This window comes from Balaenoptera acutorostrata, chromosome 20, assembly GCF_949987535.1.
Source record: "Balaenoptera acutorostrata chromosome 20, mBalAcu1.1, whole genome shotgun sequence".
NCBI lineage: Eukaryota > Metazoa > Chordata > Mammalia > Artiodactyla > Balaenopteridae > Balaenoptera > Balaenoptera acutorostrata.
The window spans coordinates 7,749,912-7,774,121 of NC_080083.1; the positions used below are offsets into that span (position 1 = coordinate 7,749,912).

The window sequence follows — 24,210 nt, forward strand, 5'->3', positions numbered from 1 at the left end:
CGTGGCAGCACGGAGCACCCCGGGGGCCTCAGCTGACAGAGGGTTCTCCCTCTACCCCAAGTCTACAGCGCCCCCCGGCCCAGGTGGCCTCCACATCCAGGGCTCAAGGATCCTACCCCCTGCTTCCGCCCCGGTGCCCGCGGACCTCCAGGGCTGCCAGCACGTGCAGAGCAGGCGAGGCCCTGGGAGCCGTGTTCAGACTGGCGGTGGCCCAGCGACGAGGGCGGGAGCAGGGCAGCCGTGAGCAGGGGACACGCTGTTGGGGGTCGGGAGGGGGAAGCACAGGAGAGAACACGGAGGCAGGCTTGTGTCGGGAACCAGAACGGTGAGCTCCCGAAGGAGCCGGGCCGGGCCGGACGGGGGGCCAGGGGCTTCCGCGCAGTAAGGCGCCCTGGGAGGCACTTTCCGCGGGGGCGGGGCGGTTGCTAACGGATCCCCCGGTGGAAGATCAGGCATCCGCAGAGCACATCATTCAGTCTTGTGCCAAACCCCAAATCTGTGTAAACAGCGTCTCCTTGGAGGCCCCCACTTTGGGGCTCACGGGAGGGGGCACTGAAGGTCTGTTTGACTTTCTCACCTCCCCTTGACTTGAGCCCCGGCAACTCGTGGGGCGTCTTTGAACCAGAGCCCCGGCGGCCTGGCTCGGCCACACGGAAAGGCCTTTCCGAGCCAAACGCTCAGCCGATGTCCGCACACAGCGGCTTCTGTTCTTTTGACTGAGTGGGCTCTAGGCACGGCCCAGCCCTACTAGCCGGCTGACCTGGACCAGTGACTTCACTTCTCTGGACCCGCAGGCAGGGGAGGGGGTAAGAAGCTGGTCGGGTGAGACCGTGAGGACCTGCCGTCCAGGCCTGGGGCGGTGCCGGGCAGGGGGGCTCCCCCTTTTGGGAGATACCCACCCCACTCTGAAACTGAGGGGCGGCCCAAAATTGGCAAGGCATCCCGAGCGGCTGGGATGGGCCACTCGGGATCTGTTGTCGTATCAGGAGCCACCCTGGGGTCATGTGGCATTTTCCAGCTGGATTTGGCCAGGCCTGGTTTCCCCCTTCAATGGCGTCAGGCCCACGGTCCCAGGCGGCCGGCAGGGCTCTGGAGCGGTGGTGTGAGCAGTTAGTAGTACCCCAAGCGTAGGGAAGAGAGCCACGACCCCATCACCTTGGGTGCGTTTCCGATGAAAGTAAACTTTATTAAAATAACATCATAAGTACTGTTTAACTGAACTGATGATTAATTATAAGCATTTAAAGTCTGGATACTATATAAAGAAATCCAGATACCTGGTTACGACGGGTACTTTTGTTCCACTGAAACATCATTATAATTAATAACTGTAACCAAACCTTAGTTTTCATTAGCCCCAGGACACTGCGCTGCGCTCCCGGCAGAGCCCTGGACCCTCCTCGCACGGGGCCGCTGCAGGATTCCCGACTGTCCCTCTGCCCCAAGGACTGTCATGTTCTCTCCTGACCAGTGCTCTGAGAACCACCAGCCGGCCTGCAGCCGGCACTCCTGCCTCTGCAGCTCCGGGCTTATCCCGAGAGTTCTCTGTGTAGACTAGTGAAAGATCATCTTTTATCTAGTTGGGTCTTCTAGCCTAGCCCTGCTGAAGGTAAGTGCGGTTTTCCCGCCTTTATTTTGAAAAGTGGGCCAAGACTCATCTTTCCTCTAATTGCTTCTTACGGCTTCAGAGTTCTCCCACCTCCATGCCAGTAACAGAAAGCATTTGCCTCTTTTCAGAAGTGACTTGCTGTCCTGTTGAGTCTCCAGTTTGATACAGTATTTGGATGGATTAACTCATTGCTTTATTTCTCACACTGGCTCTGTCCGTACTTTTTTTTTTTTTTTAATTATTTATTTTTATTTATGGCTGTGTTGGGTCTTCGTTTCTGTGCGAGGGCTTTCTCTAGTTGTGGCGAGTGGGGGCCACTCTTCATCGCGGTGCGTGGGCCTCTCACTATCGCGGCCTCTCGTTGCGGGGCACAGGCTCCAGACGCGCAGGCTCAGTAATTGTGGCTCACGGGCCTAGTTGCTCCGCAGCATGTGGGATCTTCCCAGACCAGGGCTCGAACCCGTGTCCCCTGCATTGGCAAGCGGATTCTCAACCACTGCGCCACCAGGGAAGCCCTTTTTTTCTTTTCTTAAATAAATTTATTTTTGGGTGCATTGGGTTTTTGTTGCTGTGCACGGGCTTTCTCTAGTTGCCGCGAGCAGGGGCTACTCTTTGCAGCTCACGGGCTTAGTTGCTCCGCGGCATGTGGGATCTTCCCGGACCAGGGCTCGAAGCTATGTCGCCTGCGCTGGCAGGCGGATTCTTAACCACTGCACCACCAGGGAAGTCCCTGTCAGTCCTTCCACGCCTAGTTTTTCTTGGCATATTTCTTACACGTCTTTATTTAGTCTCAAAAGAGTACAGACAGAGCTATCTGTTCAACAGAATCTGAAACCTAGGTGTATCTCTGCCATAAGCCGGCAGCCCCCATCCCCAGGTGCTGTCTCAGGCCAGAGGGGAGGGATTTACGAATGCGGGAGCCTCCCCGAGAGCCAGCCAGACGCTGGGGAACGCTCATCCAGCGGGTCTGGATTTTTGACTGGACTCTGCTGGCCCCCGAGTCCCTGATGGGAATCTCTCGGTTTCCTCATGCCTCGGCATTCCGGTCTCTAAAGTGGACTTTTCCAACCACCTTGGGTCAGGACTTGGCAGCAAGCTGGCTGATTTCCTGCACTGGGTTTGGCAGATGTCTTAAATCCTGCAAATGGTCCAGCTGGGTCTGAACTGGCTTTGAGGGGAGCCCGAGGCTGCAGAAAAGGCTCTCTTTCGCCTCGGCCTGTCCAGCCACCTGAGGCCTGTAACCTGTCCCTGCCCACCCAGTGTCTGGCGCTGCCGCCCCTGGGTCTACCCACCCGGGCTTTGACCCTTGGTTCCGAGAGCACACCTCCCATTCCTAGAGCCGGACCCCCTGAGGAGGCTGGGCGAGCCCTGTTCCTTCCTGCGCAGCAGCGAACAGCATCTCAGCCGGCTCTCCACGCAGCGGGGACGGCTTTCTGTGCCTTCTGGGGGCGGGCTGAATCTGCGTGGCTGAGACTTGTCTTTGAAACAGCTGGGTGCAGAAATTATAGCTTCCTGGTGACGATCGGCTCCACTTTGCATGGTAACGCAACATGTTCCTAATGACTGAATTGTTTATTTAATAGAGAAATCACAACCATTTGGAAGTTTAAATATAGCCTCCAGAAAGCCAGTGAGCTCAGCTCCTGGTGGCTGCATGGCCCCGGCCCCATCCCTGCACTGAACGAAGCCTCAGCGATGGCTTGAGGAAAGTCTTGAACATCACTAACCCTGTTGTCTTTGCTGGTGAGTCTCCCCTTAGTTATGTGCAAGGCAAAAACTCTACTTGCAGGTTCTGAGTCAGATGGGGAGGTTCAGAGGTGCACTCTGCCCCATCCCCTGAGTCCCCCTAACCCGGAGCCCCAGGGAGTGGCCAGGATGGATCCCAGGGATGGTTTCTTGGGGACTGAAATAGAGACTGTCCAAATCGCATTTGGAGCCAGCCCGCCCCTAGGACCTTCCAAGCAAAGCTGCCCTTTTCCTGTTTTTGTTTTTTTTTTAAAGTGGGTAGTTAGGGCACCGTCTCAGGCTTTGTGAAAAACCCAGGGTTCTGTCGTGCTGGGGAGTTTTTAGATCAGAAGCCATATTCCTTAAATGGCCTGAGGAGTCACCATCCTCTCTCCCCACAGGCCGACCACCCGTAGCTCAGGCCACCAATAAAGACTGGGAGACAGAGAACAGTGTACAAGAGTTTATTTAATTGATATCTGAATTTAGTTCTATCATGTGGGGCCCATGTTACAAGTTCCATCTGGGTCCATTACAACTCTAACCAAAAAAAAAAGAAAGAAAAAAAAAAGAAACTTAAAAAATCCACAACTTTTTCCATGTCATTAAATATATTCATATATAATAACCATAATATATTAGTATGCATTGGAGAGGAACACTGATCCAAACAATATGTCATGGTCACAACTAAACATTTACAATTCTGAGTGAACAGAACTCGGAACGCAGGAGGGAGTGGGGGGGAGGGCGGGAGGTGCCTTGGGGAGCAGGGAGCGGGGCTGGCTTGGATCTGGCGGGGGCAAGGCCCCACGAGCACACATTTCGATACCCCTAGGGTATGGCATGGCTGCGGCCCAGTAACCCCATCCATGGGTCTGGTCTGTCCACTCTGCAGTCTTCCTTTGAGCATTGAAACCCTAATATTTTTCAGTTTCTTAAAGGACCATCTCCTGATCCCTCAGGGTCTCCTTGATTTCAGTCTCATGCCAACCTGGGGCAACCCCAAGACAGTCTGTGCCCACTTCCTGCAGCTACTATGGAGGCAGACTGCCAGGCGGGTGCGAGGGGCCACCTGGGGCAGCTCCCGGCCTCCCACTTACCAGGACCTGAGGATGCCGCCTCCTGCCCTGCTGGCTCGGGACAGAAGCCGGAGCCGGCAGGTGAGTCCAGGGGAGGCCCCCCTCCGTCCCCCTTCCCTCTGCCCCAATCTTTAGCATTACTGTGTGTCAGAGACACGGGGACCCTGGTGGCAGGGGCTCCAGACCACCCAGCAGGTAAGAAAGTGGGCAACTTGGAAATTTTTTTTTTTTTTTCTTTTCCTAAAAAGACTATTCTGGTATGTTTTTTCTTCAAACACCTACAATATCACAACTCTGGTTAATACACTCTTCAAAACCTAGTTCCATTTTATATCCTTTCCTAACTGTACAAGCTGGAGCACCTCAATTCCTATTTCCATCTCCTCCCGGGGACGGGGGGGCGAGGGGAGGAAGAGGGGTGCTTTCCCAAGGATGGGTCGTCACCCCCAAATTGGTGGCTGGATTCAGAGGAGCGGTGGGCTGGGTTCTGGCTGGATCCGTGAAGTGGGGAAGGCGGCCTGCGAGGACTGATACCCCGCCAGTGTCCTCAGCCCATGCTGGCTGATCTGGTCACCCTGGCATTCCCTAACATGCCCTAGAGGCCAGGCTACATTGCTCTCGGGGTGCCGAGCAGGAGGGCGAGGCTGGAGGCTGGTTGAATTTAAAGCAAGATGCAGTGCTGCTTGGCAGGCCGCTGGCTCCAGAGCGGAGGGGCCTCGGAGACGACCAGGGCAGGCCCCTGGTGATGGGGGCTGAGACTCAGGCCCACTCGGGTGGGAGGTGGTGAGGCTGCCGTGGCCATTCTGGGCAGAGAAGCCAGGCCGGTGTGAATAGACGCCGGACAACTGGGCAGGGCAGGGCCTCTCCAGGCCTGTGGGCCAACTACGTGCGCTCGGACCACACTGGGCAGCGCTGGAGGGCCAACTGTGTGGAGAGGTCCCTATGCCCCCAGCCTTGGGCTTGGATTCAGGCAAGGCAGCTACCCCTTCCCAGGCCAGTTCTGTCTTCCCCCTGCCCCTGGGGGCATCTCTGGAATCCCTCCAAACACCCCCAGGCAGCCTTTCTCCCTAGACCTTAGGATCAGCCACGGCCTGCCCGCCCGCCATCTGGGGCTTCCAGGGGCTGCCCTGGGGTCAGTTTACACCCGGCCTCACCCACGGCCCTGGCTGCCACCTCTGAAGATGTGACTGTGCCCATCCCTGCCCCCACTTCCTAATGTCTGTGCTCCAGGCCCGATGCCATCACCAGGGCCAGCATCTCAGGGGTGACTCACGCAGAAGCACCCCCTGCGAGGGAACCACGGAGGGTCGGACCAGCCCAGCTCTGCCACTTATCTGCACGGGGACACGGGGTGAGAACCCATCCCTCAGGGCTGCCACGACGATAACAGGAGCTCACAGGGCTAAAGTGCCTGGCGCAGAGCGGGTGGGGGCACGGTAAACGGCAGTGGCGCTGGGGCCGAAGCACGGAAGCCAGACCACGGGGCCCGAGCCTCATCCTTGGTGTGACCCTTCTGAGCGGCCAGACTCCAGCAGGGAAGATGAACCCCTTTCCTGACAGGAGCCGGGCCTCGACTTCCGTGTGCGGGCAGTGCCGCGGGCGCCCCAGGCGCTGGCCCCGTGTGAGGCCATCTTCGGGGGCCGCCGGAGAGGAGTGGGCGACGTGCTGCCAGGCCAGCCAGGTGGGTGGCCCCTGCTTAGCGGCCTCTGTCCCTGCTCTGGGGGAGCCAGGAGTGAGGGCCGCAGCAGGCACTGGCCACGGCTTCCTCGGGACCCAGCACCCTAGCGCTTCCTGCCCCTGCCAGCCCGCGGCTCGGGCACGCCAGCACCTCTCCTCCCCCGCCGGGCGCTGCGGCCGTACTCCAGGCCCTGCCCAGCTGTGGACACTGCTCGGGGCCTTGTGAGAGCTGAGGTCATCACACAAATAGCGTCACTGCCGTCAACCCCCCCCCCGTGCCCCTTCCCCAGAAAAGGTCACGAAGGGGCCGCTTCCAGCCTGGCAGAAAGGAGACTCTCTGGGGAGGTTTTGCAATGCCGCCTCCGGCGGGCAGCTCCGCGGGCTTCTCGGGGGTGGCCCTGGGCCCACTGCCCTCTGCCTGGCCCAGCACCCACCCGGGCGACCGAGGCGGCGCGGTGGAGACCACAGGCCGCCCGGGGAAGGCCCCCCCCCCGCACGCCCCCAGGGCGCTGCACATGGGGCTCCTGTGGGAATTCCCGAAGAAGGGTGTGGGCACAGGGCGGGATTTTCCGTGTTAGGCGGGGAGGGGGCGCTGGGCCGGGCGGGGGGCCTGGGGGTTCACAGTTCTCCTGTGCCCTTCTGTACCCACCGCTGCGGCCCGCCTGCGCCCGCCTGCCCCGGCCCCGCTCCGGCCCCGCTCCGGCCCCGGGGGGGAGCGCCTCTCTGCTCTGGAGGGAGCCCGTGAGGTAGCTACATCTCGTCCTCAACCCGAGGGGGCCCGGCCGCGCGGGGTGGGGCGGGGCTGGGGGCGGGGCCGCCGAGGGCCCCGCGCCGGCCCCGCCCCCACCCTCCCCCCAGCTGGGAAAGCCCTCACGGGCCAAGTCCACGCCGCCGCGGTGGCGGGTCGCCCGCTCCCGCTCGCCGGCCCCGGCGCCCGACCCGCCCGGCGCGCCGCTGCCCCCCCGCGCTAGGCCTTCTTGCACTTGCCCTTCTTCTCGCGCTGCTGGAACTTGCGCAGCCGCCGCGCCCACGTGTCCCGCCACTGGATCACCAGGCTGCTCTTGTCCGCCACGATGCCGCTCTGGTCGGGCGAGTCCTCCGCGTTGCCCAGCAGTAGGTACTTCTTGAGGGGCTTGATTTTGGGGCACTTGCAGGCGATGTCCCGCGAGCGGATCCACAGGTTCTGGTCACCGCGGCGGATGCGGCTGGTGCCCTGCTTGTATACGGAGATGATGTTCACTGTAAACTTCCACCAGTCCCCCGCCTTGTCCGCCTTCAGGATGTGGATCTGGACGGCTGCAAGGAAGCACAGGCAGGAGGGTGGGCCACGAGTGCCGCCTGGACCCCGAGCTCCTGCGACCGACCAGGAGGGCCAGGGATGGGGCGGCCTGTGTGATGGAGAAGGAAAAGGAGACCCAGAGCTGGGAAGTGACTGCACGGGGTACCCGACTGGGGAATGGGTGTGTGGTGGTAAAGCTGATACTGGGGCCAAGGCCGCTGTTCCAGGAAGCCTTATGTCCTGTGTTGAAGGTGCCACCCAGCACTGTCTTTGGGGACAATCCTCTTTAGGGTCCAGGAAGGTGCTGTAGGTACTGACCACATCCCCAGAACTTGGCAGAATCCAGCTGCCAGGGCAGGTGCCCTCCATGAGCATAGCACTGGCGCCTCGGCACAGGATGGGGGGAACCTCCTCACATGGTTCCCCCTGGGCATTTCCAAAGGCCCCGTCACTTAACATCAAGCCTCATGACACCCCTAGACATAGAGCCTTGCCCTTGATCCAATCTCAGAAAACCAGAATGGGGTCTCAGTGCCCAGGTGCAGTGCACCCCGAACAGCCCTTCAGGGTGGCTGCAGCGTCTCTACCAGAGTCCAGGATCCTTGTACTGCCCCCTCCCATCCCTGCCAGTCTGCCTTGTCTCCCTGTCCTCAGGCCATTCCCCTCCCTTTCAATTCTCTGCTACTCTTTCCCTGAGTAGAAGGGGTTCTCAAGCTGGAGCAGGCATCAGAATCCCCTGGAGGGCTTGTCAAACACATTGCTGGCCTCACCCCAATTTCCGATTCAATAGATGTGGACTGGGGCCCAGGACCGCACACCTCTCACACATTCCCAGATGGTGCTGACCCAGGGAACACACTTTGAGAATCGATGCTCTAGTAAATGTTAACAGATGTTCTTTCTGCAGGATATTAAGAGATACTTCATAAGAGGAGGACACACTTTTTTAAGGGGGCGGATTTTGCTCAAATATGTGAAATACTGGCTCAAACAAAGGAAGTCGCCTTAGTGCAGGACTTTTCTGAGCCTTTAATCTACAACCTGTGTGCACACACGCGTGTGTTGGCTTCCCAAACAACTCTGAGTGCCAGAACCCTTTGGCTGGTGCATCTCAAGGCACCAGAGCCCCATGGAGCCTACCTGGGGAACTTCTTGGGGGGGGGGGGGACATAACCATTCCAGGGGTAAGTGCAGAGGTCTCTGTTGTACTAACCCCCGTCCAAGGGAAACTTGGCATCCTTCCCCATCCCCGCGGTCAGAACATGGCGCCTTCCCCTTGCCACCACGTCCTATACCCCTGGACAGGCTGAAGATCATGGTCCTGAGCCCGCCTGAGAAAGGAGCTTGTCTCCCCAGATGACAGGTGAAGAGACCGAGACAAGGTGCACTCCAGCCACAAGGATATGTCCCCAGGGAATGCCAAGAGGTCATCACCTGCCCACTTTGCTCTGGGCACTGGGCCCACCCACAGCTCAGCCTGGCCGGCCTCTCTCAACATCTCTGGGGGCCACTGTGCCACCTTCACTCCCCAGGCCCTCCCCGTTCCCCTCCTGTGCCCGCACTTAGCCCGGGGTGACAGGAAGGGGCAGGGATGGCTGGGCCCTCCATCGAACGCCACCCGACTCATCCTTCTGGGGCAAGGGAAGTGGCGGATTTTCCCATCTTTTCATTTCAGCTGTTCCTGGGCATCCTCAACTTTGCACTCCAGTCTGAGGGCTCCAAAGAATGGCTGCCATGGCAACCGTTTCCATGTTTTTGTCACCAAGGGACTCAACACTCAGTGTGAACTCTGAGGTGGGGGTGGGGAGCCCTCGAGCCTGGAGAAGTGGCTGGGCTGTGTGTGTGTGTGACTGCGCAGATAGAGGTCACCGTGGCAACTGCGTGCCCCTCAGCTAAGCAAGCGGGGAGCCGCCCCCAGCATCCCCGAGAGCCCCGGTTTCCTCTCCTTGGGACTGAGCTGAATACAGAATGAGCCTCCCCCAGGATGCAGCTGTTTGCCTGTGTGGGACCCCAGACCCCCGGCCCAGCCACAGTGTCCCCCCAACCAGGGTGGGCTGGGGTGGCCGACAAGGATGCTGCAGAAGGCACCGCTGGCTCAGGCCCCTGGAGAATGTGGCTTTGATCATCTGTTGGTGTTATGAGCTGAACCGTGTACCTCCCCCCACCAGCAAAATTAATACATTGAAGTCCTAACACCCCCAGTACCTCAGAATGTGGCAGTATCTGGAGATAACTTAATTACCTCTTAACGACTTTATAACTTCCTCTTAAAGGGTGGGCCCTAATCCAATATGACTGGAGTCCTCATAAGAAGAGATTAGGACAGAGACACCCACAGAGGGACGACCACGTGAAGACACAGCAAGAAGACGGCCGCCTACAAGCCCAGGAGAGAGGCCTCAGAGGAAACCAACCCTGACGACACCTTGATCCAGTACTTCCAAACTCCAAAACTGGGAGAAAATGAGTTTCTGTTGTTTGAGCCCCTCAGTCTATAGTACTTTGTTCTGGCAGCATGAGCAAACTCATGTCGTTGGAATCAGAGACTCGGGATCTTGGGCCTCAGCTCAGGGCCAGGTGGGAAGGCAGAGCTGGTGAGGCCAGAGAGCTCTCTGGACAAGCTCAGGCCCCGGGCTGGCCCCCAGGGGCCCTTCTCACTCCCCAGCCCTGTAGGAACGTGACCCTTCCCCCTAGGAGGCCTGGAGACCCCTGACCCACCTTCCCTGGTCTGCCTTTCCCCCCTCTTCCCCCTGGCAGGGCACCCAGAGCAGCCGCCACCCTGCTTCCCCGGCCCGGAGGGGACCCACCTAACACTGAGGACGCAGCCCGGAGGGGGGTCTAGCCCCGGACACCTTGCTGTCCTCACGCATCCAGGGGCCAAAGCAGTGGACACAGGCCGATGGGGACAAAGCACTGGTCCTTGTCCTCCTTCCACCCCAGCAGCGCCCTGGCAGCCGGTGGGGACGGCACGGGGCCGGGGGCAGGGCAGGGGCGGGTGGTGGTAGACTCATGTGATTATGCTGGAAAGAGTCCACATTTCCGCTGCCCTTGGCAACGCCTCTGCATATTACGCAGCCCACCAAGTATGAGCTGCGCACACAGTGCGCAGGCCAAGTCCCCGCGGTGCACACACGGCTGAAAATACTCAGAACACACGTTGAAACTGTGACCTCAGGCAGACCCACTCGGCGAGCATGCAGGGCTCGGCCGCCACCTCTGATGCCCTGCTGCCTGGGAGCCAGGAAGGACCGGGGTCTCCCGGGGGCCTGTGGCACTGCCCAACCAGGGCAGGGGTTGGGGGGGGGAGCACTTGGTGCAGCGGCCATGGGCGCACGGTTCCCGAGGGGGTGCCCCTTACACCCACACGACGCTCACTCCAGGCCAACGACCCTCAGTCCTAAGCCCCACATCCCTGCACCGATGTCCTAAACTAGCCTCACAGGGAGGATCCCCCATCCCTCATTCAGAAACGAGGCAGCTGAGACGACCCTCAGAAAGACAGACGGTGAGATCAGACCATATCAGACCAGGCAGTAAGAGGCGTGCCGAGATCCCCCCCCGCCCCCAGGAAGAGGTGGGGGTCCCAGCACATAAGCCACCGGGGCCAGACTCTGAAGCGCAGACGAGGGAGTGGCTGAGGCCGACTGGCCAGGAGGGGAGGCGGTCCACACCATACATGCCTGCCTGCCCTCCCTCTGAGCCCTGCTCACCCAAACAGTGAGGGCTCAGGATGGAGCGGGTGCCCACAGAAAAGCAAGGGGAGCGCGCAGCCTCCGGAGAGCAAGGAGTCAGCCCCTGGGTCCCAGGGGCCAGGCTGCACTTAGTCTCCTGGCCTCGGGGTCCCTGGGCTGCCAGTTTCTGCAGGAAAACCGTCCTGCAGCGGGCCCCGGGGCTCTGGCGAGGCTGCAGACAGCCCCGAGCAGCTGCCCCCCTCAGCAATTCCGGGGCTCACGGGAAGGCGTCCTGCGCCAGGAGCCCTCCTCGGCTACCAGGGCAGGGCCCTGAGGACTGACCTCCCCTGCTCGCCCTCCAGCCAGCCTCCTGGCTACTAGGGGCATGCGCCTCTCCGGCCCTCGGCAGAGGCCTGGCCCTCGAGGGCTAGCCGCGACTCCAAGGGGGAGAGGCGGGGACTGAGGGCCAGCCCCCGGAGGCCAGGGCCAGCGCGAACAGCCGGTGCCAGCCCCGGGCTGGTTCTGGGCACTGGGCACGGGGCAGGGGGCGGGGAGGCAGGCCCGAGGCCTCAGCCAGCCCCGGGGGTCCTCTCAGCCACGTTCGCGGCTCAGCCCGAGGCCTCCGCGTGTCCTTCTGTAGGCGCAGACCTCTGCCCATCCTTCCCGGGGCGCCTCAACCTCCACCGCGCCCCAGCACTGGGAGAGTACCAGGCCGGCAAAGGCAAGCTGAGAAGTGGGGAGCTCCAGGGCCCATCCGGGCTTGGGTTCCTCCAAAGGGTGCCACGCGGACCCAGGGCAGCCCCCTCCTCAGTCCAGAGCCCCTGGTCTTTCAAAGCCTCCCTCCCCAGCTCCGGCCCTGGCCCAGGAGACCGAGAGGCTGTCAGCTCTGGGCCCTTCGAGGGCCTGGCGTTGCCACCACCTTGGACAGTCTGTGGCAGGCAGCAGCACCGGGCCGGCTGATGCCCACGCCCCGCTTGCAGGTCTCGGGGACGTCCCGCTGGGATCAGAGCTCCCGGCCAGCCAGGTTCTAGGACAGCTGCTAGGTCAGCGAGGAGTACACAGTTAGTGCCTATCCATCGGCCGGCCCAGCCCAAGACGGATGACCTGCTGGGCGGGGCCTGGGGCAGTGGCCGTGGCTCAGACCCCGGGGGGGTGGGGGGGGCCGCCCGTCTCCTCTCCCCTCAGGCTTGGGACGCCTCTGCACGGAGGCTTCCTGCCTCCTGGAGGTCTCCCAGATTTACAGGCTGCTCGGAGTGGGTCCCCGGGGGCTTCCCAGCAGCTGCCCCTCCCAAGGAGGCTTGGGTGGTCAGCCGTACCTTCCTGTTGGGCCCGTGCAGCCAGCGAAGGCTTGTCGCCCATCTGCCTCTGAGACAGCAGCCAGGACGAAGCGGGGGAGGACACTAGCCCCACAGAAACCATTAAAACCACGCGGCCCCATAAATCTCCCGGCACGGAAAGCGTGTCATGAGTTGCAGCTGCTTTCATAAAGTGCAGCTCTGACCACATGTTTCCCAGCCCCCTGTGAAGGTCAGAAACGGCCGAGCAGGGCCAAGCCTTGTTCGCAGAGATGCGAACCTGTGGCGGGGCGGGCGGGCTGGAGGCGCGCTGTGGTCAGACCCCTCGAGTCGGAGTCCTCGGGAGCCCCGGGGCTGCCCCGCCCACCACGGCCCCACCTCAGACCTTGAGTAAAGTGCGGACACCCAGCTCGGGGCTGGTGAAGGCTCCCCCCTTTCCCTCCTCAGCCAAAGAAGCAATGGTACGCCCCTCTCTCTGAGACCGCCAGCAACACAGAGGCGGCCTCAGCCTCCCCTGCTGGGTCCTGGTGCTTGGGCTCTGTTCTGGGGAGGGGAGGGGGGTGAGGTGCCTGGGGCTGTCTGATGCCGGGGGCTCCCTCGTGGAGGGGCCATCAGGAGAGCCGGGCTCTGGGAGGGTATCGGGCCTCTGCCCTAGGAGATGGTCCTGGTCTGGCCCGGCCAACACCCGCAGGCGAGACATGCTCAGGAGACTGGCCGCCCGGCTTTGCAAGAGGCTCAGGCAGGAGAGTGGAGCTGGGCCCTGCCCTGCCCCGCCCCAGTGGGGTGCCCTCCTCACGGAGGCTGGTCTCCCCTGCAATCAGCCCGAGGGAGAATGCCCCGGGTGCCCCCCTCCCAGCCAGAAGCAACCGACACAGCCCAGCCAACCCCTGATCCGGTGCATGTGCCCACACCCAACATGGGCACGGCCCCAGCTGTCACAGTGCCACCCTGGAGGATGGCCGAGGCTCCCCGCCCTCCCCCGCGGGCCTCACACACCTCAGGAGATGCCCCACCGGCCTCTGGAGGAGGGCAGGCAAGAGAGGCAGCCTCCCCGCCGTGGCCTCAGCCCAGACCCCGCGCCTCCAGGGCTCACATCCTGGCGGCAAGTTCATACCCACTCCTCAGCGGGGCCCCCGCGCAACGGTTCTGCCACAGCCGTTGGCAGCAAACCCTCTACACGGAGCAGCCCCTCCTCCCGCGCTGGGCTGGCACCCAGGACACCGTGCGTGGAGCCCTGTCCTGGAGGGCGGGCGTCCAGCAGCAACTTTGGTCCCCTTGTCACCCTCTGAACACGGCACTTGCTCAGCTCCTAAGAGTCAAACCACCCTCAACGGCTGGAAGCTGCTTCTCCAAGAACACCCAGCGAAGGGCCTCAGGCCCGGAAACGGGCCAAAGCAGGATCCTACCAGAGCCCTGGTGGGGGAGGCGCCCACTCCAGGGGTGACCCTTCGCGAGCCTAGAAAACCTTAGGCCAGGCCTGCCTCCCCGCAGGTAGCCCAGGCTGCTGAGAGGCTGCGGAACTCTCGGGGCGTCCCCACCTCCCGTCAGCCTGAGCCTCCCGCGAGCCGGTAAAGCGGCAGGTGTGGGAAGAGCCCAGGAATAGCGACAGTACTGGGGTCCTCGTGCCAAAGGCTCTAACCCCGGGGAAGTAGGGTGTCAAGACCCACGAGATCCATCCCACTGGGGAAAGATGCCCATCCGAGCCCCACCTGAGTGGGAGAAGTGCTCTGTGATCCTGGAGACAGGTGGCCAGTGAGCCGGGACAAGACAAGTGTTGCCCCTCTCTAGGGGAAGGCGGCCAGCGTCCCCAGGCACCTTGGACAGATCCCCACCTTCTCCCACCCCCGGTGTCCCCGTCTGTGAGATGGGAGGAGACACCTTCCATGAGACAGCCTTCCCTACCCACACCTCCTTTCTAAAAACAGGATGTTCAGAGGAGAGGATGCTCCAGGGAGGGGGACAGACGGGGCCCCAGCAGGTCCCTCTGGAGCTGCTGGGGCAGCAGAGGTTTTTGGAGGCCCAGGCTCTGGGCTCCCCTGTCTGTGGGGATGGGGAGGGCTGCGGCCCATCATCCCCTTCGCGCGACAGGAGGCCCCGATCAGTGCAGCGCCTTGCGGGCTCAGGGGCCTCTGTCGAGCTGTCACTGGGGCCCACTGGCCCTCCCTGCCCAACCTGGTGGTCACCCGCATTCTGCGACCTCAGGCTGACTCATGCCGACCCGGCTCCACATCTGGCCTCCATATGGGGCTGGCACTCTGAGGGGGGAGGTCACATCTGGCTGGGGAAATCGGAGGATCCCCAGGGGGCCGGTGACCCCCCCCCCGGGGAAGGGTCAGTGAGCCCCTGAAACACCAGGCCACATGCTGCTGGCAGGGCTGCGTCCCACTCCCCGGAGCTGGGGACAGTGCTGGGGCAGGGGTGGGGGCAGCTGGCCTCTCGCAGCCATCCCCACCAGCTGCCTCCCGGCCCCTGCTAACTGCCCTGAGGGGGACAGCCCCCAGGGTGCTCCGCTGCCCACCCCAAGCCCTGCAGTCATGGCCTGCTGCAGACACGGGCCCCCAGGACGGGGTTGATAACCTGTGCCGTGTTCCGCACTTGAAGGGACCGATCCTGGTCAGGAATAGCTATTGACCCCAAGGTCGAGGAAAGGAAGGGCAGGGGGCGTCAAGAGCGGGAGAGGCCATCATCTGCCTAGAGGCCCCGTGTCCCTGTCGAGGCCTGAGTTGTGAGGCTCTCCCCATCACCCCTGCCCACCTCATCCCAGCCTGAGCAGCCAGACAAGAGCCCACAAGGGCCGTGCCCACCACCTACACCAGCTCCATGGGAATCCGCGGTCACTCCACCACCAGCATCGTCTCCACTGCCGGCTCAGCCTCCATCACGGACCCGCCCGTGACCTTCCTCCACCGCATGGGCGAGCCCAGGGCTGAATGGCCACGCTCACCCCGCCACTGTGCCCGACGTCTCAGCCCCACCATCTCGTCTCCGACAGCCCCACATCCCTGACGCTCACCCCAACGCCACGGTGACCACTCCCGTTGTTCCCCCACGGAGATGTCTTTGTGGCTTCTCAGGAGCCAGGAGTCAAGGGTCCCGTGGGGGAACCAGTCCGTGAGCCCTCGAAGGGGGGCTGCCCAAGGCTCAGCGCCCCGGCCCGGGGGGCGGGCTGGGAGCACAAGGGTCTCAGGCCTCGGAGGCCCCGGTCTGGGCCGTGCTCTTTACCTCGTTGAGTCTCAGTGTCCCATCGGCAGGAATAAGAAGCCCTCCCTCACAGGTGGTTCTGAGGATTCGCTAAGGGTGAGAATGAAGGCTGTGAGGTGCCCACCCGGGGCCTGCAGGGAAGGGACAGACACCGGCCTGGCAAGGCCTCTTCTCTGGGGTTTCCACTGCCCCAGGAGATACAAGGTTCTCGGGGGCGGGGATCTGCTTAGGTCCCCTGGCAGGACACACGTGCACACATGTGCACACACACAACCTCATGAACCCAGCTCCTCCCCACAGATGCCAACAGAACTTCCGCTTCGAGCTGTATCCTCAGAAATCATCCTTGAGGGATCACGGGAGGAATGCTCGAGACAAATCATCTTATGAAAAGCATTCTGATTTTCCATCTGGTGGTGCCAGAATGTCTTTCAACAAAAGGGGTGACTAATAAACATTTCTGGGAACGAATCCTTTTTCCAAGAACTGGCAAAAGTGAGATGATCTCACCTTTCAGAATGCGAGCTGTCTGTCTCCTCCCCCCACCCCCGCGCCCTGCTTCTGCATCCCAGGGAGGAAGAAGAGACGGGTGGCAGCCCCCGTGTGCCAACGTGAGCAGGACTGGCTCGTGGTGGCCTCAGAGTGGCTCCTGCACGCGGACATGAGCCCGCCTGCCGCGGCCCACACCAGCATCTCTCCCAGCCTCCCGCCCTGCACCCAGCACCTCCACACTCCCTCTTCTCCCGTTTCCCTAGCCTGCTCCTCCCTCTGTGCTCAGACAGACACTTTGCTCCCTCTGCCTGGGAGCCCTCCTTTGCCCCGTGAGCACTGGCTACCTGCGCTCCCTCCTCCAGGAAGCCCTCCCTCCACACCCTCCCTGGAGGAGGGACCAGGCCCCACGTCTCCCTTCCGTGCTGTCATTTGTGTGTGCATCTCCCCTCTGATTCCGGAAACTCCTGGAGGGCTGAACCTGTGTCTCCTCCATCTCTGTAAGCCCAGCACCCGGGACGGGATGGGGCACGCAGCAGGCGCCTAATGAGTGTCCGAGGAGGGACTGGCTGAGGTGGGGACGCCGTGTGAGGGAGCAGGACCTCCTGGGACGTGTGTGCGGTGCCCATGCATAGTGGCCACGGGAGCCGAGGGGAGGTCGCGCAAACACGAGGAGGTGAGTGAGGGCCAGATGGTGGAGCCTCCCAAGGAGCACGGGGACCAGCGAAGAGGAAGCGGGGGAGGGAGGCTGAGGGGCAGGGGCAGGCCGGCGCCCCTTCCACGCGGGCCGGGGCTTAGAAAGTCCACTCCCCACGCCAGCCGAGGGGTGTCTTGGCCTGAAGTCATTGCCAGGCCAAGAGGCACAACATCCCTACAGTCAATGCCCCGGGGGCAGCGTCACCTGCATCCCGTCGCCTGACTCTGTACACACCGAGGTCCTGGAGCCCCGGGCTTCTGGGTAGACGCGCCGCGGAGCCGGTGACTCCAGGAGGGACGCACGCGCTCTGCCTGCATGGGCGCCGCCGAGCAGATGCAGGCTTCGTGGATATGCTCACACGTGCACGCTCATGCACACACCTACACACGCACGCTTGCTGGGAGCATTTACGCCGAGGAAGGGCCCCTCTAGGCTAGGTTTTCCTGGAAAGTCGGCAGGAAATGCTAACACGCTAGGAAATAATAAACACCGTCTTCCATGTGCCACCGCCCCGCCCCGAGCCTTCCCACGGGCGCTTCCTCAGCATCTGCAAGGTGAGCCGGATTCCCCTAGAGGGCAACAGAGGACTGAGGTGGGCCCAGGATGGGGGCGGGGGGGGGGGTCAGTGACAGCACCACCACGGACCCCTGCCCCTTGGAGATGGCCCAGTGAGGCCACCATCCTTGCCACGTCTAGAAGGACGTCGTGTCCCCTTGATCTCACCACCACGGGACAGATCAGGAAGCAGGCCCAGCTTGGTCCAAAGTCACACAGCAAGTGTGCAATCTGCCTCCGGATTCTGGGGCCAGTGCCCCGTTGCCTACAGATGGGACTGGAACAGCTACCCTTCCCTGTCCCGGGGTCTCCCCAGAGCAGAGAGACACGGCGGGCTCGGCCTTGAGGCCTTCCCCCACCTACTGGGCCCTGTCTCACTGGGAACACGGGCAGGCCCAGCAGACCCCAAGCCAGCCCGGGTGATTGCTCCTTGCCCCCTGCTCCCCACGGCCTCCTGCCCACCGCCCACCGCTCGGCTCAGCGGAGACCCAGCCCCAGGTCCTCCAGCCGTACAACGTCAAGACTCCTGAGCTGGCCTCAGAGAAGGAAGGAGGCCCGGGGCCCGCTCTTCACTACTCCCCCCCACCACCACCAGGTTCTAATTAGCAGCTTCTAGAACGTCCAAGTGCCCTGGCTGTAAAGTGAAGGAAATGTGTTTCCTAATTGGCTCCCTGCTGGGGTGTCAGTCAGAGAGCAGGGATTATGCGGCCCCTGTAGCCTCCCTCCCCGGCCTTCCTGGGCCCGCCGGCTCCCTTCTCGCCCTCCTCCTGCTCACCTGCCCAGGTCTGCTCGGGTGTGGAAGGGACACCTCCACTCACACCTCATCCAGGGGCTCAGGGGCCCAGCAGGATGCGAGGAAGATTCTCCACAAGGTCCGCAGACCCCGGTGGGAGACCTGGCCTCCGGCCTCAGAGCAAGGCCTGCGGCTGCTGCCGGGCTGACCCCCCGATGCCCCCGTGGGCCCCCGCCCAGCCCCTGTGGGTGCCACTCACTCCTCCCTCCACAAGCCTCTCCCTGCCTGCCCCCACCCTGCTGGGGTCTGCCAAGCCCTCCCCGGAAGCCCCTGTTATCCCCTTCCTGGCATCTCTTTGTCCTGTCTCCTGCGTGAACACGCAGGCCTAGTTGCTGAGCTGGGGTGGGCTGCTCCCCAACTCTTAGGTAACCCCAAGAGTATCACGGATGGTGCTAGGGACCAGAACGCCCCTCCGAGAGTCTTTGGGGGGTGGGCGGGGGCAGTGCCAGTCCTGGCCTCGGGGCAATGGGGGGGGTCGGTGATGACATTAAAGCTGATGGCGCAACAGCTCCGGACGCGGTCAGCGCTCTACGGGGGCGCCCCGCTTCTCCCCTGCATCTGCTCTCCTCGAATCTCGCCCCGCAGCAGAAACGTGGGGGCCTGGGCAGCGTGCTAGTAGCAGTGCAGGGCCAGGAACTGGCGGGGAGGTGGCATGAAGCCGCCATGAAGTCTGGGAAGGTGGGCATGCCGGGCCGCTCCTCACCCCTCCTGGTTTGGGGACACATGGGGCCCTGGGGATAAACGTGACGGGGGAGGGGCGGGCAGGGAGGCTGGGCCTCTGCTGGGCAAGTCACCTCAGCCAGCTGGGCCAGGGGCCCTACCTAGGACACCAGCTTCCCTCGGATAATCCAGGAGGAAGTCAGGTGCGGGGAAGGGAGGATGGGGTCAGGGAGCAGAGGACAAGAGGAGCCCAGAGGCCGAGCCCCCTGCACCACTGCCCTTGTTCCCTGGGGGGCCCATAGCGGGGGCAGGGCTCAGGGGGGCCCCTCTGGGAATATAACAAGAGGGGGCCAGGCCTCCTCCTGCAGAAAGAGGGACCTGCCTGCTGCTGCGGGTGGGTGGAGACAGGAGAGCTCAGAGGGGGCCAAAGTGTCCCCCACAACATCAGGGGTGGGGGAGGCAGAATTCAACGGAGGAAAAGAAGTCAGAAGAGAGCAAAGTGAGTCCCACGGAACCAGGAGGCAAACGGATCCATTTGGGTAATTGTAAACAAAAGTCCTATCTTCCCTTTCTTCACGGAAGAGCAGAACGGGGGTGGGGGGGCTACAGTCAACACCTCACACAAAGTCTGCGCGGCGCCCCTCCTCCCAGGCCCCTTCCCCAGCGTCTGCAGAGAGGATGCTTCAAGACCGAACTCAAACCACCCTTCCCCCAGGCGGCCCACCTGTTCCTTCACCCCCCACCCCCCCACCCCCACTCTGGGATGGGGAAGGAGCAGCGGTGGCAGAGTGACAGGCCCAGGGCTCTCCTCCGTAACCCTGGCTCTCTGGGCCTGGACAGCCTCGATGGGCCCCCAGCCCTAAGCCTGGGACACCGCACGACCCTTGGGCGCTCCCACCCGAGTCCCACCTCCCGTCCCCGGCAGACGCTGTCGGTCCCGGGACAGGAGCATGGACCACACAAGCCTCATCCAACGCCACCTGGGGCCTCTGGGGGCTGCTGTCACCCTGGGTCAGAGACAACACTCCCTTCATCTTTACACCACCTCGACGTTTGTTTTCAAAATCAAGGTTGGTTTTCCCGTGAAAGTCAGAAGTTTCTGCACCGCCTTGGGATGCAAGCACTTAAAAGAGGCTTTTTAGGAATTCACTGCGGACCCAGAGGACTCCGGGACAGGATGCCCACGGCCTGGCCGCTTCGGAACTGACACGCCAAACCCATCAGCCGCTCCGGCCTCATCCTGCGGGGAGTGCAGCTGGATCGTGGGATTGAGTCCTGGGCTTCCGTGTGGGGTGTGCGTATGCGTGTACACCTGTGTATATGTGTGCATGCCCACACGCAGTAGAATGAAGATTTAGAAGTTCAACGTTCCTTTGAGCTCCTTTGGGCCTCACCTTTCACTTCATTTTGCTAAAAGGTCCTGATGGTTGCCCTTATTAAAGGAGGACACCTTGCATTTGGTTCAAACAGCGGGCCCGGTGAGGCCCCAGGGGGCCTGGCGTCCCAGGCCAGGCTGCCGGACCCCTCGGGTCTGGGAGGGATGTCACGCGGGTTCTGGACGAGTTCTCAGCACCGGGTCATCTTTCCCTTCCCACCCCACTTCTTCCCTGCCCCCCAACCCAGCTTCCAGGGGACCAGCCGAAGCCACTCCTTCCTGGGAACCCACCAGGCACCTGGCCCCATGCTGGGTGCTTCCATATGACACAGTCGGGGCATCACCCTCTTGTTACAGACAAGGAAACTGTGGCTCAGAGAAGCAAATGCACTTGCCCAGGTCCCACGGAAGGCACCCCGATCAGGGTATAAACTAGGAATGCAGGGCAGAAAACACAGGCCGGTCGCCTTTCCCAGAGGCAGCCGAGTGGGGAACTCACCTCCAGGAACCAGAGGGAGGAGGAACAGGCAAGACAGGCAACACCCAGCTGGAGTGGGGAGGTGGGCAGAGGGGGATGGGCAGAGTGGACCCTCGTGGTCCAGGAAAAGGAGGCCCAGCCTCAGCCTGAATCAGCTGGGCCCACGGGGTCAGGAGAAGGGCCCCAGGGTGGAAAGAGCCAGGCCTGGGCTCGGGGCCCCTGGGTGGCCATCCAGGCTGTGGCCACTTCCTGGCCGGGCGTCCGACGCCCTGGCCTTCCCCAGCTCTACCAGCAGACGGCTGGACAATCTCGTCGGGACTTCTGTTTGCCTCTAGCTATGTGCACACACCTGCCCGGGGGCTGCGAGGGTCTCCCCAACTGCCTCCTACCCACCGCGGTCAGCCTTGACCCTGAGTCCCGTGGTGTCTGGCCGGCCCAGGCCCCCAGCCAGTTCGGACACTCTCAGGGCCCAGAAAACACAAAGCTGGCTCCTTACCTCCCGCGGGGCGGGGCGGGGCTGGCGAGAGAGGATTCGGAGAAGGGGTGCAGGGGTCCCCACCCCCAGTGCCAGGGTGGATGGCGCACGGGGAGACTGGGGGACGGACTAGACACCCTCTTCCCAGGAAGGGAGCCTGAGGCCTCCAGTGACAGGGAATCTCTGCAGCCCCCCAGCTCCCGGCTGGAAAAGGCCCTCAGGGATCCCGAGGCTGTGTTCAAACTTCAGAATTACCAGCGAGCCGTTTTAAATGCAGATTCTCGACCCAGCTCCACCTTGTGGAGTCAACCCTTGGAAGGAGCTGGCTTCTGGAATCGGCATTTCAAACACACCATGGAAGCTCCCTCCCTTTCTCCAATGCCCGGAGGACCTCTCTTTGAGCTACAGAGCCTCAGGCTGAATGCCCATGAGTACGGATGAGGGCACTGAAGACCAGAGAGGTAAAGTGACTGGTCTGCGGCCACACAGCCCCTCAGGGGCAGAGTGAAGCCTGGGAATCCCAGGCCTGTCAGGCCGCACTGGCCGGGATGCCTCCCTGCAGGGCCGGGGGGGGACCCTGCCCACACGCCTGTGACCCCTCACACCACCCACCGCCAAGGGGGAAGAACTGGGAAACTCCTGGGCGTGGGACCCATCCCACGCGGCTCCCGTCCGCTCCCAGGGACTCTCTGACCAACACCCACGCCGGGCCACCTGCACCCCAACCCTAGCCCTCGCTGGTCACGTGGTGCCTCCCCTCCCCCTCCCCAGACAAGGGGCTCTCACTCACCATAGTCCTTCTTGCAGTATTTTTTCATGTTAATCTTCAGCTTCCCTTTGGAGGCCTTGCAGTACGAATCACAGTCTGCAGGGGAGGAGAGAGCACAGACAAAACCTAATTAGGCGGGCGAAGAATAGGCTGCCAGCCCGGGTGGGAGGCCACCTCCCTAAATACCCAGAGGCCTGTGATACCCAAGGGGCCAGGCCGTGCGGGCGGCCATTCAGGGCGTCCTGGCCTTCTCGAGAGGCGCTGGGACAAAGGGGCCCCGCCTGACCACCCCCGCCGGCCCCCCGGCCTCCGTGAGGGACTCTGGGGGCTCCCGTATTGTGCCACCCAGGGCTTTGGAGCGCCACACAAATTCCCCCGTTCTTAAGATGCACCCGGAGCCTGATTAAAGCCAATAGAGGCCTCATTGTCACCCCGCACCCCGGGTCTGTGTCAGGCGCTGGCTTCCATGGCGAGCAGCCTCTGGTTGGGGTCAGGCCCCAACAAAAGAGGTCACGGAGGAAATTAGCAGCCCATGAAGCATTAGAAAACCCCTTTGGTTGTCCACTCTACTGGAGTGTGCAAATAAAATGCCCCACGAAGAAGAGTTCAGTTCTAATGGGCCCTACTGCTGAGAGGCAGGGCCGCCGGGCCCGCGTCTGCCGGGTATCAGTTCGGGGACGTCCCAGCGCCAGCGCGAGCGGGCAGGATGTGTGACGCCCTGGGGCCTGCCTCCCCTGGGGGTGGCCTCTGTCGGCCTAGCAGATGCAAACCTCCAACTCCGGTCCCCCCCCGGCCCCCTTCCTGCCAGCTCTTCCTTCTCTTCAGATAAGGTGATGCAATTCCTTTGTCAGATCTGTGTTCACACGTCAGCTTTTGGCGTGATGGCCAGCCCTCTAAAGAGGCCCAATAAATCACTCCAGCCTGCCCTGCACCACCACTCAACATGCTGGCTCTCACTGAATTCTCACAACCGTTCTTTGATCTGCGGGCATTATTCCCATTCTGCAGACTAGGAAACGGAGGCCGCCTGCCCAGTGCATCCCAGACAGCTAGCAAGTGGCGAGGCTGGGCCTTGCACTCGAGTCTGAGATGCCAAGATCACTGTTCTCGTGGTTATGCTACGCTGAGTCTCGGTAACCGACGGGTTCTCCCTCGATAAGAATGAGGCATTCAGCTCAGAGCTGGGGATGCACAACGCCTGGCATTCCAGCAACTCCCAGACTGCCGGCGGGGAGGACCAGCCAGGCCAGCCCCGGGGCTGCAGAGGGCCCAGCCTGTTCTAGGAGTAGTGACGGTGCAAACAGGCTGGGTGTGTGTCCTGGCAAGGGGACTAGAAAGGAGGAGGGAAACACACACACACACACACACACACACACACACACACCCGCCCCCCCCTCTCTCGGGGAAAACCAAGGCCAGGGTGGGGGTGAGGAGTGATCTGTGTGGGAGCACAGGACAAGGCCAGGGCAGGAGGCCACCCGTCCCCCCAAACCATCACTTAGATCTGCAGGGAATATTCAGAGATCACCCCAGAGTCAGCCTCTGGCCCACGGGAGGTGGCTGCCTCCTTCAAGGTCCTAATTAAAGCTGAAACAGCTCCATCCTGTTGCCCTGTGAGCCACAAGCCTGGCAGCCCTCTGCTGCCCCCCGAGCCAGCTTCCTGGGGCACCCCACTAGGAGCCAGTCTCCGGAAGTGGGGAAAAACAGCCCCCCTTCCTGCCCCCAGGGGTCAGAGTCCTTGGACCTCCCCCCCCGACCAGGATGCGCTGCCCGGGGGCACCGGAGTCCACAGTGCCAGCCCCTCCCGCCAGCTGGGTGGCTCACTGGAGTCAGGACCTCGTGGAAGGCAGGGGCTGGGGCATGCAGGGAGAGCGGCCTGTATTCCACTGGGGCCAAGACCGAGAGGTCGAGACACGAGGTGACAGTGAGTGGAGTGGCCCAAACCCACGGGCAGTGGCACTGCCCCCCACTCCCCCGCCCCGCATGGCACTGCACTTCACTGCTGGGAACGGCCGCTCTCAGCCACATCTCTGCCATCCCAGGGGCAGATGGCGCTCACGGCAAAGCCACTACTGGGGCTGAACCCAGGCTGTACCTAAGTCCTGGCGTCCCCCAGCGAGCTGGCGGGAATCCCTGCCTGCTGTCTTCCACTCGGGAAAGAACTGGAATGCCAGCGGTGCCGGTGACATCACTGCAGGGACAGCCTTGAACGCACTCTCATCGCTTTCTCATTATTTTTCTTTCTGGTCCCCGTCAGGACTTGCATTCCGGTCAATCACCTGCCCTGTCTCCTCTGCGGGGTGGAGACTCAGCCCTGGAGACAGTCCCTAACAGCACACCAGCTCCCCCGAGCCTCCAGGCAGCCCTGTGAGGAAGGCAC

The 24,210-nt window shown here is 62.3% G+C and overlaps 2 protein-coding genes across 6 annotated transcripts in view; one reads left to right on the forward strand and one right to left on the reverse strand.

Moving 5' to 3' along the window:
• Nucleotides 1–9,852, forward strand: part of STX8 (syntaxin 8) — a 262,491-nt gene extending 252,639 nt beyond the window's left edge. Inside the window, exon 8 of the mRNA XM_057536811.1 lies at nucleotides 9,646–9,852. Coding sequence (XP_057392794.1) covers nucleotides 9,646–9,791 — 146 coding nt within the window. The 3' untranslated portion in view covers nucleotides 9,792–9,852. The remainder of the gene's footprint in view (nucleotides 1–9,645) is intronic.
• NTN1 (netrin 1) overlaps nucleotides 3,783–24,210 on the reverse strand; it is a 209,159-nt gene continuing 188,731 nt past the window's right edge. For all 5 annotated transcript variants that reach the window (XM_057536808.1, XM_057536807.1, XM_057536810.1 and 2 more), the window contains 2 exons: nucleotides 21,852–21,926; nucleotides 3,783–7,389 (listed from right to left, as the gene is read on the reverse strand). In XM_057536808.1, coding sequence (XP_057392791.1) covers nucleotides 7,061–7,389; nucleotides 21,852–21,926 — 404 coding nt within the window. In that variant the 3' untranslated portion in view covers nucleotides 3,783–7,060. The remainder of the gene's footprint in view (nucleotides 7,390–21,851; nucleotides 21,927–24,210) is intronic.